Source organism: Littorina saxatilis, linkage group LG10 (genome assembly GCF_037325665.1).
Source record: "Littorina saxatilis isolate snail1 linkage group LG10, US_GU_Lsax_2.0, whole genome shotgun sequence".
In the NCBI taxonomy this organism is placed as follows: Eukaryota; Metazoa; Mollusca; class Gastropoda; order Littorinimorpha; family Littorinidae; genus Littorina; species Littorina saxatilis.
In genome coordinates, this window is record NC_090254.1 from 31,206,684 (window position 1) to 31,219,051 (window position 12,368).

At 41.9% G+C, this 12,368-nt stretch overlaps 2 protein-coding genes across 7 annotated transcripts in view; both read left to right on the forward strand.

The window, feature by feature from the left end:
* Positions 1-10,944, forward strand: part of LOC138978590 (uncharacterized) — a 12,432-nt gene extending 1,488 nt beyond the window's left edge. For both annotated transcript variants that reach the window (XM_070351343.1, XM_070351342.1), the window contains exons 2-7: positions 647-703; positions 3,667-4,260; positions 4,840-5,433; positions 6,719-6,880; positions 7,900-9,944; positions 10,739-10,944. In XM_070351343.1, the coding sequence (XP_070207444.1) occupies positions 647-703; positions 3,667-4,260; positions 4,840-5,433; positions 6,719-6,880; positions 7,900-7,995 (1,503 nt within the window). In that variant the 3' untranslated portion in view covers positions 7,996-9,944; positions 10,739-10,944. The remainder of the gene's footprint in view (positions 1-646; positions 704-3,666; positions 4,261-4,839; positions 5,434-6,718; positions 6,881-7,899; positions 9,945-10,738) is intronic.
* The window catches only part of LOC138978591 (uncharacterized), a 57,890-nt gene that overhangs the window by 37,873 nt on the left and 7,649 nt on the right, over positions 1-12,368 (forward strand). The window lies entirely within an intron of this gene.

A 12,368-nucleotide genomic window follows, 5' to 3' on the forward strand; every position in this document is an offset into this window, starting at 1 on the left:
TGATAACTTCTACACTTTCGATGTGGTAACTTTGTGATTACTTACAGGTGTGATTTAATAATCTTTTTAACTTTAAGTGATAGCACGATAATTACATACATCTAAGGGAAGTCAGCAATTGTGCGTTGAAACTGATTGATTTCACTTCTCAACATAAAAGTTGGTGTGCATGTTCCTCATTGTTTTATGTAGATCTTTATGTAACATGCTCTTGTTAACCTTCACTGTAGTTTTTGAAGGATTAGATGAATACCGTTAAAAAGTAACTGAAAATATTATTGGGTAAAACTAACTGTCTACTTGACTTCTGATCGTCCCTACGTTTAGGTTCGAACCAAGAAGTTCCCTCAAAAATACCTGGAGAAAAAAATCAGAATGATAAAACAAGTGAAAACAAAATTGTTCTGGAAGTACAGCAGGAGTGATGCCCGCCAAATTGTTTAATTCACAAAAACAAATTCCTTATATGAAATGGAAAAAAATAGATAACCAAATACTGACTTGCAATTGTATAAATTATTTGTCTTTATCTTCGTTAACAGACACAGACACTATTTTTTGGCCAAATGTGTTTGATGTTTGAAACATCAAACAATGAAATACTCACTTTCTTTTTATCTTACAGTACTTACACCTTTTTTTTCAGATGACAAGAGGGCAAGTGATGGTGGAATTGTCCCGCAAGAAGATTAAAATTTCTCATGTGAGTAAATATATACTTTTTTTTTAAAGAAAATGTTGCAGGGAAATGCAGGTTCTTAAGTATTACTTGTTATGTTGGTTTTCTTATTTAATATATATTTAAAATTCCTCTGGTAAAAAAAATTGTTCTTTAACTGATAATTTGGTTTACGTATACACACAGAAATGTCAAGTAACACCACGATAGTATACTTTGACATCTTGACCAAAAGAGTGGGTCTGAAACTTTAGGTAGACTGAAAAGAAATATAGTGGACGCCGCTTAAAGATACACAGTCGGTTAATTCTCTCTCACAGAATCTCTCGGTCTTTAACTGTTTAAGGCTGTACATAACAGTCATGTTGTAATTAAGCCAAACTGTAAATTACAGCCAGAATTATGGCCGCATTGATGAGCTATTAATTTATGAATACAGTGGTACTCCCGACGAACGACCCCCCCATCAGAGACCCTCTCCCTTCTCAGACCTCATTCTTGCTGACGGATTAGTTTTGCTATATAAATCACCCCCATGGCCGACTCCCCCCAGAACCCGATTTGCGACCGACTAGTTGTTACAATTTGCGACCTTGTAACGACATTTTCAAATCAAAACCTAACAAAAAATCGTAACGTTTTGCTTGAATCACTGAAAAAAGATCGCAAAAATCACTCGGCCGGAAATATAACAGACGACGCGTTTAGGTCTCGATTGCGCATGTCCGGCGTTCACAATTTTACGATCCCAACATGCCCTTTTCTTTCTTCTTCTTCTTCTTCTTCTTCTTCCATATTGTGACCACGGTCATTTAGGCTGACCATTATGTCACATTGTGGAGGGTTGCAGATTCCAAAGAGTGAAAAAAAAAAAAAGAAAAAAAAACCTAGCTAGAATCTACTGGGGGCTGGGGAGTTCCTGCACAATGCAGGAACTCGACTCCTGCGCAATGCAGGAGTCTGGGGCCTGGGGGTGTGAGAGGAGGAGGGATGAAGGGGTCTCGTTCCAGTCCCTGATTGTTCTTGGGAGGAACTTTGTTCTTTGTCCACTTCCTTTCGAAAAATCAACAAACACACGCGCGAGCATCAACGATCTTCTTCTTCAACCATGGCTTCGAACTCTCCTTCAACTTCAAACACTCAATCGCGCGGAAAGAAGAGGACATTTTTGACTCTGGAACAGAGGGTGGAAGTGGTGAAACGGAGCCGTAAGGGCGAAACAGCAATTTCGATCGCGCGGTCGTTTGAGGTAGGAAAAACTCAGATTCAATCGATCGTCAGCGACCAAGAAAACGTGGTCAATCGATGGGAGACCGGCGAAAATTGTGACCGCAAATACTCCAAGGCAAGGAAATGTATTTATGGTGACCTCAACGAACGCGTTTGGAGTTGGTTTTGTGACAGGTGTATAGTCCTCTTCCAAATACTGACACCCATATGAACATAAACTCTTTTGACTCCCAAATATTTTTTTAAATACATGTAGAGGATACAATTAAAGTAAAAAAAAACAGAAAAAATACATACCTCTTGCTTTTTATTGAATTAGATTATCAAATTAATTCACCAAACCACAACTGTAATTATGCCACAACTTCGACGGACCCTGAAGGTATTTCTCTCTTTCTCTCTGTCACTGATTTTTTCTCTCTCACTGTCTTTTTCTGACCTGACCTCACCCCCCTTGTAAGACCCCCCCCCCTTTTAAGACCTAAATTTGTCAGATTTTGGGAGGTCTTACATGGGGAGTACCACTGTATTTAATTTTCACTTAGTTTGACTTGGAAACCAACTTAATAAGACCCCAGTCCCACAAAGGCGAATTTCTCCGCAGCGCATTTGTCCTTGAGTCTCTGCGAGTGCGACTGACTGTAAGTCTGCACGCTTTTTCACTGCCCAGCGTGCGCTTTTTTCAAAGAAAGAAAGCCGTTTGATGTGTCACTGTGTTGTGCTCAGTGGCTAGGGCTCGAAATTAACGGGTGCCTGGTGAATTTTGCACGGAAAGTTGGTGACGGGCACGCAAAGTTCGCGTCAAAGGTGCCCGATTTGCACGCAAAAAAATCGAAAACAATGACTTTTAGTCAACAGAAGGCACCCATAGTTCCATCAGGGCACTCAAACTTTTTCAGTAATGGGCCCGGGTTGCACTCAAGGAAAAAGGTTAATTTCTAGCCCTGGTGGCAAGTACTGTGAACAGTGACTTTAGATGCGCTTCAAAATTAAATGATAAAATATTGATTTCTCCTCATTGCAGCCATAATTGTGGCTGTAATTTACAGGTTGTCTTAATTACACAATGACTGTGACAGTCCTGAAAGCCCGGCTGATTCTGTGAGAGACACTTCAACGAATTAATCCATCCTTAATAAAGCTGCGGTTGATAAAGCCAGCCACTTTAAAAACTGAATTTTTTAGGGTCCGGAATGTCCACTATATGTTATGCTTAAGAAAAAGCCGCTTAATAAAGCCATTTTTGTAACTTTTGTGGTGAAATTTAAAGCAAAATCCTGTTTCTTAGTCACTTGAGTAAAAGTGACTCAATTGTAATCGGCCAGTGTTTAGTCTGGCCAGACGGATGACGTGTCACAACCTTAAGGTTGGACTTTTCTCGGAAACTATAAAAGTGACCGAGTTCAAATTTTGTTTGATCATTACCCCCAACGCTTTAACATTAGTTTTGTTGACCCTTGTTAAGATCACTCACAGGGCAACCTCGAAGGAAAAATTGGAAATTTTATATAGATCTCTGAAACTATTCATCGGATTTGTTTCAAACTTGGTAGAATTCTTTACATCAAATTAGTAACATTAGCGTTTTACAAATTATGTCATCAAAAAAATAAGAGAGATAACTAGCCTTTCTGTTCAGTAACACAATAGCAAATCTACAGTAATAAACCTGATTGTGATTGACTAGATAAGTACAGAGCTTATTTTTCTGTTAGCTTGAAGGAAAACTCTCAACTTTTTATTCATGAAACTTTCAGGTACAGGAGAGACTTTCACTGCAGGAACGACAACAACAACACCAGTCCCAGCCAGCCTTACATGCTGCCGACTCCTTCTCCATCGCAGAGGGGGGTCGGGAAACCCCCATCTCCCCTCCGTCAGCCTTCGCCTCGTCGGCTGCCACGCCCGTCAACAAGCACAACATCTCCATCGTCGCCCAGCCCCCTCCCCTCAACCTGAGGGAGCTGCGAGTGGAAGAACAATCCAACAACACTGAAAGCGACATCAACTCTGATGTCTTGGACAGTTCTAGATCAGAGTTTGAGAGGATTTACACCGTTGCTGAAAAATATCACCATGACGTTGATGGTGGTGATGAAGATTTTGACCTTGACGCAGCCTTCATTGTGGCAGCTGCTGCTGACGACAGTCTCCTCGACAACCTTAGCAGAGGTCGTGGCGGCGACAAGGGAGATGTGTCTCCGGCTGATACGATAAAGAACAAATCTCCGGCCAGCGTGTGCTCGGCGGATTCTGTCGTTGTGCTCATGTGTCAGGAGAGAGTGACCAACACCGCTGTGACTGAAAACAGTCAAACTGCTGATAAGAAAGAGATCTTGAACGATGACCAGGTAATCCTTTTCTCTTTTCCCCCTCACTCATCAGTTATGAGTTTATAAAAAGACAAAACTGTTGTTTTTCTGGCAAGTTACTTCAATGACAAAACAGGGGTGTTCAAATACGAAACCCAGGGTTACCTAAACAACAGTTGGGAAAGACAGACACATTAAAGCTTGTAGTACCTCCAAGTCGAACATGGAGAGATAAAACTATAGTAAAAGTGACTGAGTTCAAAATTTGTTTGATCATTACCCCCAACGCTTTAACATTAGTTTTGTTGACCCTTGTTAAGATCATTCACAGGGCAACCTCGAAGGAAAAATTGGAAATGTTATATAGATCTCTGAAACTATTCATCGGATTTGTTTCAAACTTGGTAGAATTGTTCTTTACATCAAATTAGTAACATCTTTAGCGTTTTACAAATTATGTCATCAAAAAAATAAGTGAGATAACTAGCCTTTCTGTTCAGTAACACAATAGCAAATCTACAGTAATAAACCGGATTGTGATTGACTAGATAAGTACAGAGCTTATTTTTCTGTTAGCTTGAAGGAAAACTCTCAACTTTTTATTCATGAAACTTTCAGGTTCAGGAGAGACTTTCACTGCAGGAAAGACAACAACAACACCAGTCCCAGCCAGCCTTACATGCTGCCGACTCCTTCTCCATCGCAGAGGGGGGTCGGGAAACCCCCATCTCCCCTCCGTCAGCCTTCGCCTCGTCGGCTGCCACGCCCGTCAACAAGCACAACATCTCCATCGTCGCCCAGCCCCCTCCCCTCAACCTGAGGGAGCTGCGAGTGGAAGAACAATCCAACAACACTGAAAGCGACATCAACTCTGATGTCTTGGACAGTTCTAGATCAGAGTTTGAGAGGATTTACACCGTTGCTGAAAAATATCACCATGACGTTGATGGTGGTGATGAAGATTTTGACCTTGACGCAGCCTTCATTGTGGCAGCTGCTGCTGACGACAGTCTCCTCGACAACCTTAGCAGAGGTCGTGGCGGCGACAAGGGAGATGTGTCTCCGGCTGATACGATAAAGAACAAATCTCCGGCCAGCGTGTGCTCGGCGGATTCTGTCGTTGTGCTCATGTGTCAGGAGAGAGTGACCAACACCGCTGTGACTGAAAACAGTCAAACTGCTGATAAGAAAGAGATCTTGAACGATGACCAGGTAATCCTTTTTTCTTTTCCCCCTCACTCATCAGTTATGAGTTTATAAAAAGACAAAACTGTTGTTTTTCTGGCAAGTTACTTCAATGACAAAACAGGGGTGTTCAAATACGAAACCCAGGGTTACCTAAACAACAGTTGGGAAAGACAGACACATTAAAGCTTGTAGTACCTCCAAGTCGAACATGGAGGGATAAAACTATAGTAAAAATGAATGCTAAGTCTAATATGTGGGCTGACATGTACAAATTTCACCCCTATTGTATAAAGCTTTTACTTCCATTTTTTAAAATTTGTTTTTACTTACTTTTTACTCGAATAGATTATCATAATTATATGCTTATACTGTTATAGGTAAGAAATTTCACTGCATTGCACACACCTAAGATATTGCAATGGAAGTTTTAGTCTGGGGGACAGGTCATTTCATCATTTTCCATTCTGAACCCAAATTTTAGTTGAGAGGGATCACTTATGCATTTATTTTGCTTTCTTTGAAATGGCTTTTTACATTTCTGCAGTAGATTTCATTACCCTGTGTCAGTTACAGGATTTTTCCTGTGGACTAGAATTCCCGGCAATAACACTTTCTTGCTTTTTTGCGGTGGATTACATCATTCAGGCACATGGTACCCTTCAACAAATTTGCGGATATCAGCAAAGTCTGTCCGATTGGAACCACCATTTCTTAGCCTGTTTTAGTGTTTAGTCAATTAGTGTGAAATCTTTGCAGAAAATGATGGAGAATTGTTCAAGAAGCAACTTTTCAGCGAAAGTTGCTTCCGACTTTGTACAATGCCTGAGAATTTCACAACCCTGTGGTAGTTGCAGGATTTTACGGTGGATAGAAGAGATGAAATCACTTGTCGGGGGTTGTAGCGTTGTTGGTTGGAGCGTCTGGTTGATTTGGCTGACTGTGGATCGAGCCCAGGTACCAGAATCAACTTGAGGGGAGACCAGAAGGTTTGTACCACCCTCGTGTGCTAACGCATGCAGAAAGATTAATGCACATTTTAAACTTCAAGATCCCGAGTTTCCCGCGAAAGTCTAGGGGCTCGGAAACACAAAGATATCCAGCACGCCTTCCCCTGAAGTTGGCGTCTTGCTGCCCGCGTAGCGGGGTAGGAAAAGCAGTGTGGCACGCAATACTCTCACCATAAGGCAACCCTGACACAGTAAAAAGTTCAAGAAAGAAAGAAAAAAATCATTCTACTACCCTGCATCAGTAACAGGATTTTATGGTGGATCTAGAGAAGAGATTGAATCATTTCTCTACCCTTTGTCAGTTACAGGATTTCACGGTGGATTTAGAGAAGAGCTCGGCGGGAGGCCTGGGCTTCACGGTGGTTGGGTGTGCCAGCACCACAGGGGGCCGCTACATCAAGGCCGGGGTGCAGGATCCGGCACTTTCCGATGGACGCCTTCGCCCACGTGACAGGCTCATCCAGGTCAGCAGTTTACATATATGTCCGAAAAACCCTTACCGAGTTAACAAAGGCGAGAAAACTGTCGCCTTTCACTGATAGCCTACTGGGACGATTCGATTCTCTGTTGCGGAAAATAAATCTGCAAAGGAAGTACAAGAGATTGGACCGCGATATGTATTTGCGTTGTAGTGGAAGGCATTTAAAAACACTTGTGTTCAAGTGGGCTACAAGCATGTTGGTGCGATATAGCCGAATTCACAATATACTGGACCGCAATATAGTGGTAGTCCCCTGAACTGTTTTACGGCAACTTACCAGAGTGAGACTTAATCCTACAGAGGATATATATAGTTTGGCTGAATTGTAAAGAAGATTTAAGCTTATTGCATATTGTTTTACAGTGTTTCCCATCACGTACAATTGAGGGTATTTCACGTAATAAATTAAAAAATCACGTTATTATTGCTTGCTTGGGGGTATAAAAACAAAGAAAAATCATTTGGGGGTATACGAATTTCAAATGAGGGCATTGACTTTCGATCTTGAGCAATGGAGAAAAAATCAGAGAGAGAGAGAAGCAGAAAATACTAGTCAAAGTTTAAAACAACAGCTTGCTTATAAATGTATTGAACAGTTAAACAAACTAAAACAATTACAGCTGTAAATTTCAGAAAGATAATTTATGAGTCACTTGAGTGGCGGGGTAAAAACAGTGTGGCATGCAAGACTCACCATAAGGTGACCCTGAGAGTAAAAAGCTCAGGAACACAGAGGTAGAAAAAGAAGAAGTTACCATCTTGTCACCGAAATAAGAATACTTTGGAAAATTAATTATGTTCATGGGAATAACTTCAATAAGGAATGATACAGAAAGAATTTGAAGCACGTGGTGAGATTGACAACGGTGCAGTTGTGTTTGAGACGATCTTAGAAATAACTCCAATTGAAAGGCATTCAGCAATTACTTGACTAACGACCCATGCTCTCTTACCTAAAATGCATGTAGCATATGTGATAAACCCCTTTCATTTATGTTTCAGGACAAAGACAGTGCCAGTTCGGACTACGATTTGTCGGACACAGACCCAACATGGATTCCCAACGATGAGTCTCAAAAGGACCATGTTTCTGACTGACAGTTCTGCTGTAAATGAGCAAACAATACCCTCCCCTTTTCCTTACTTATCGGTTCCACTTGAAAATCCAAATGCTCCGTCAACATTGCAACGTTGCGATATTTCTTCCACATGTCATTCTTCCTCTGACAAGCAAGAGCCTGAAATTACTGGCTTTACTGTTGATCAAAGTTCAGGAGATGGACCAAAAAAGAAGAAAAAAGATAAATCTCATTGGTGTCTTGTGTGTGGTTTGTCTACAACAAAGTTGGAAAGACATTTCAATAGTTTTCACAGAGATGAGTCCATTCTTGTTCCATTGTTTCATGCATCGAGGAAAGACAAGAAAAAAGAATTGTCAAAGATGAGAAATTTAGGGGATCATAGGCATAACCGGAAAGTTTGGGAAGAAGGCAAAGGGGAAATTGTGGTAAAGCGCAAAAGTGCCAAAGAAGAAAAGCAAGTGAAAGACTTTGTACCTTGTCCAGAGTGTTACGGTTATTTCAATTCGAAGGACATGTACCGTCATAAGTGCGTAAAACCCTGTTGCAAGTCTTCAAAAGGAAAGGTTGTTGCTGGAAGACTTCTTCTTCCTGCTGTCCCGGGGAGTAAAATCACCAGGGACCATGACGAAGAAAAGCTGCGTGAAATATTGGAACATGTGAAAAATGACCCAGTGGGCATGATTGTTAAAACAGATATAACGATTCGGGAACTTGCACTGCGAGAGACGAGGAAGAATGGGTTTGATTCCGATCGACATGCTTACATTCGAAATAAACTGAGAGAAATAGCACGCCTTGTACTTGCACTCAGGAAAGAAAGTGGCAATCAGAATGGACAGTTGATTGATTTTCTGAAACCGGACATGTTCAGTACTATTGTCCAAGCTACACGTGTACTTTGTGAATTTTCAAAAGAGTCGTCCGACTTCAAAAACCCATCAACGGCAAAGAAAATTGGCCACACTTTGAAAAGATGCACCTTGTTGATGCAAGCAAAGGCCATTGAGCAAAATGACATGCAACTGAGACAGCAGTGCAAGCACTTCATAGAAGTCTTCGATGTTCGGTGGAATGAATGGGTTTCGTCGTCAGCCGCAAGAACTCTTTACAGAAGACATCAGAACAATGTGCAGCGACTTCCACTCTCGAAAGATATACAAAAGCTCTCGTCGCACCTATCACAGGTTGCAGAGGATGCAAAAAAGGACATGAAAAACGCTTCTTCTTCTCGGGACAAAACAACAGCTCGACATTCACTTTGTAAAGCTCTACTCAGTCAAGTGATCCTCTTCAACCGCCGAAGATCTGGAGAAGTGTCCAAAATGAAAGTTCAAGATTTTGAAAACCGTCAGCTTGATACAAGTGATGACATTCTGCACAGCTTGCCTTCATTTGAACAAGCTTTGAGTAAATCATTACAAAGGGTGGAGATTATTGGCAAAACTGGCACAATCGTTCCAATTTTGCTGACAGCAAATTTGGTAGATTCTTTTGAAACACTCATTGCATCTCGTCAAGAAGCTGGCATTCCTGAAACAAACAACTTTGTTTTCTCTCAAAGCTGCTTTGGTCATGGTGATAGAAATGGACACATTCGCGGAAGTGACACTCTGAAGATTCATTGCCAACAAGCAGATTTGCAGCACCCTGAACTTATTACGTCCACATCCTTGAGAAAGCACGTAGCCACAATGACTCAACTCTACAATCTTGCAGACAATGAGCTTGACGTTGTTGCTCAGTTTCTGGGTCATGACATTCGCACACACAGACGTTACTATAGATTACCTTCTGCAGCGCTTCAAGTGACGAAAGTGGCAAAACTTCTCATTCAGTTGGAGAAAGGAGAAATAACAAACCCAACTTCTCTGGACAGTGTCGACATCAGCGATGACATCATTGTTGACGAGGAGAACGACGACGATGAAGAAGATACCCATCCTCAAACAGCAGCCTCACAAAAAGGTATTTGAACTAATTAGAAAATGATTTGTTTCTATATAATGCTTGGTATCAAATTTCATTGACAAGCACTAGAGGAGATGAGCTGGTGGCCATACTAAGGCAGGATTTTTTCGTTAAACTGTTAATTAACACAGCAGGAGCTGAATGGACCCTACCACCTGTCAATCAAGTCAAAACTCTACTCCAATCAAATGCAGCCCAGCGCGAGCCTTATTTTAATATTATTGAACCACAATCAAAAGCCAGCAATCGTGAGCCTTATTTTAATATTATTGCACCGCGCAATCAGAAGCCAGCAAGCGCGAGCCATAAATCACGTATTGAACTCGGCTCAAAAGATGCACGGGACTTGTGTGCTTGTATGACTAATCTTAGTAATCAGTTCTCTCGAGACTGACCGCCATCGTTTGTTTTTTTACGTTTTCGTCGTTGCCTACTTGGCTAAAGAAGATGGATCTGGAAGTTTATTGTCGGTAAAACTTTTGTTTCGTTGGAAAACTTGTTAAATTCAGTGGAGCAGGTCGACGGCGTAAATCTGATACGTATTGAAAGGGTCAAAACCGTCAAATTGTACGGACACAGACTGGGAAGGGCTGCATTTTGAGCAGCTGGTTTACGTTTAACACGGTGGGAATTGAGCGCTTGTATGATTGGTCAAAGTTATTGCGAGACTTTTGTCAAGATGTTTGTTTCTTCCCACAACTTGGCGGAGACCCTGACAGCATTTTTAAGTAAACCACGGCCCTGGTATCCAAAAAGAGACTTTTTAATTTTACTCTTTTTTTTTATTTCAGGACAAGGACACCACAACTTCACTGGATATCCGCAGCTGTGTGGCCAGACAGGGTCATCTGGATCGCTTCAGTCTTCTGGTGGTACGCTCTCATCTGGATCGCTTCAGTCTTCTGGTGCGACACGGTCACCTGGATCGCTTCAGTCTTCTGGTGGTAAGCTCTCATCTGGATCGCTTCAGTCTTCTGGTGCGACACAGTCACCTGGATCGCTTCAGTCTTCTGGTGGTACGCTCTCATTTTTCACCTTTGTTTGATGCGTCGAGGTCAGATGCCATGATTGTTTCACCTGTCGGTGCAAATGTTGCCCCTCAGCCCTACGGACTTCGGGGTAACTTTTGCACTGACAGGTGAAACAATCATGGCATCTGACCTCGACGCATCAAACAGCAGTGAATAATGTATAATTATTATTCAGAGGATCGGATAATTGAAGGAATAAAAAACGCTCGCGCTGGACCCGAGTACTCTTCAGACTGGCTCGCTCCCCCAGTATGAAAGTTTTTGTCTTGTGCACGTTTAAGACCAAGTGATTGCTCTGTGTGAATTACAGGCATTCCCTTTGCTATATAAATGCATTGCATGCGAGCCGAGGATGTGTGTGGTGACTGGCCTTTCTCTTTTATTTGATCACAGTGAAAAATATACTGCCGACCCTCTTCATAACTTAACAATATAAATGTTTGGAATGCCTGTGGTGTGAATGTTGGTTTCTGAAATTAAACTTAAGCGATTGTTCTGTGTGTGCTGATCGATCTCTACAATCGTAAACGAGAGGCTGGTCTCGGGATCCAACATCTGAGAAAAGTTCCTCATAATATGTGTAAAAACCATCAACATCACTGTGAGAAAATAAACAATACAAACACAACCAGTTCCCCTGTGGAACATTGTGGACTTTCCCACAACCTGACCTACAAAAATCCTCTGCGTGCGTGTGATGATGCGGGAAATAACCAGCGAGCTGGCTGGCTGTTCTATCAGGCTGCGTGTTGCCCCGCCGGTGTGAATTCCTCCCACTGTTAAGTCGTTTTTGTGAAAAATTAAAGTCTGCTGAGCCCAAGTACTAGCGTACTCGGGGATAAACAATAGTAAACAAGAATTTAAAAAAATAGATAAAATAAATCGCCTATGCCGGGAATCGAACCCGGATCACTTTGGCCATAGGCGGACGTGCTTTCCACCAAGCCATTAACTCTGACAATTTTGCCAGTGAACTCAAATGCCTAGAGTGCTAACTTCAGGTCGCGCGCACGCGAAGTGGCACATGCACGCAAAGCCTGTAGGTGTCGGTGGCTGGCTGGCAGTTCTATTAGCCGAACAGCAGTTCTATCCCACCGCGAATTGCGCCCACCGCCAAGAGTCGTTTTTGTGGATTATTTCGCATTTAGGTCCCAGCTAACATTATGAAGTTTTAATACGATCAATCGGACCTATTATCAAGTTAGTGTATCAACTTTTGAACGAACTGCGCCCAGTAGTTTCCCAGCAATAAGCTGTTAAATCCAGACAGACAGACAGACAGACAGACACACAATTAAAGTCTGCTGAGCCCAAGTACTAGCGTACTCGGGTATGATGTACACTTATATCCATGTTAAGTTGACCTTTGACCTATGTTTTGATAATGTTT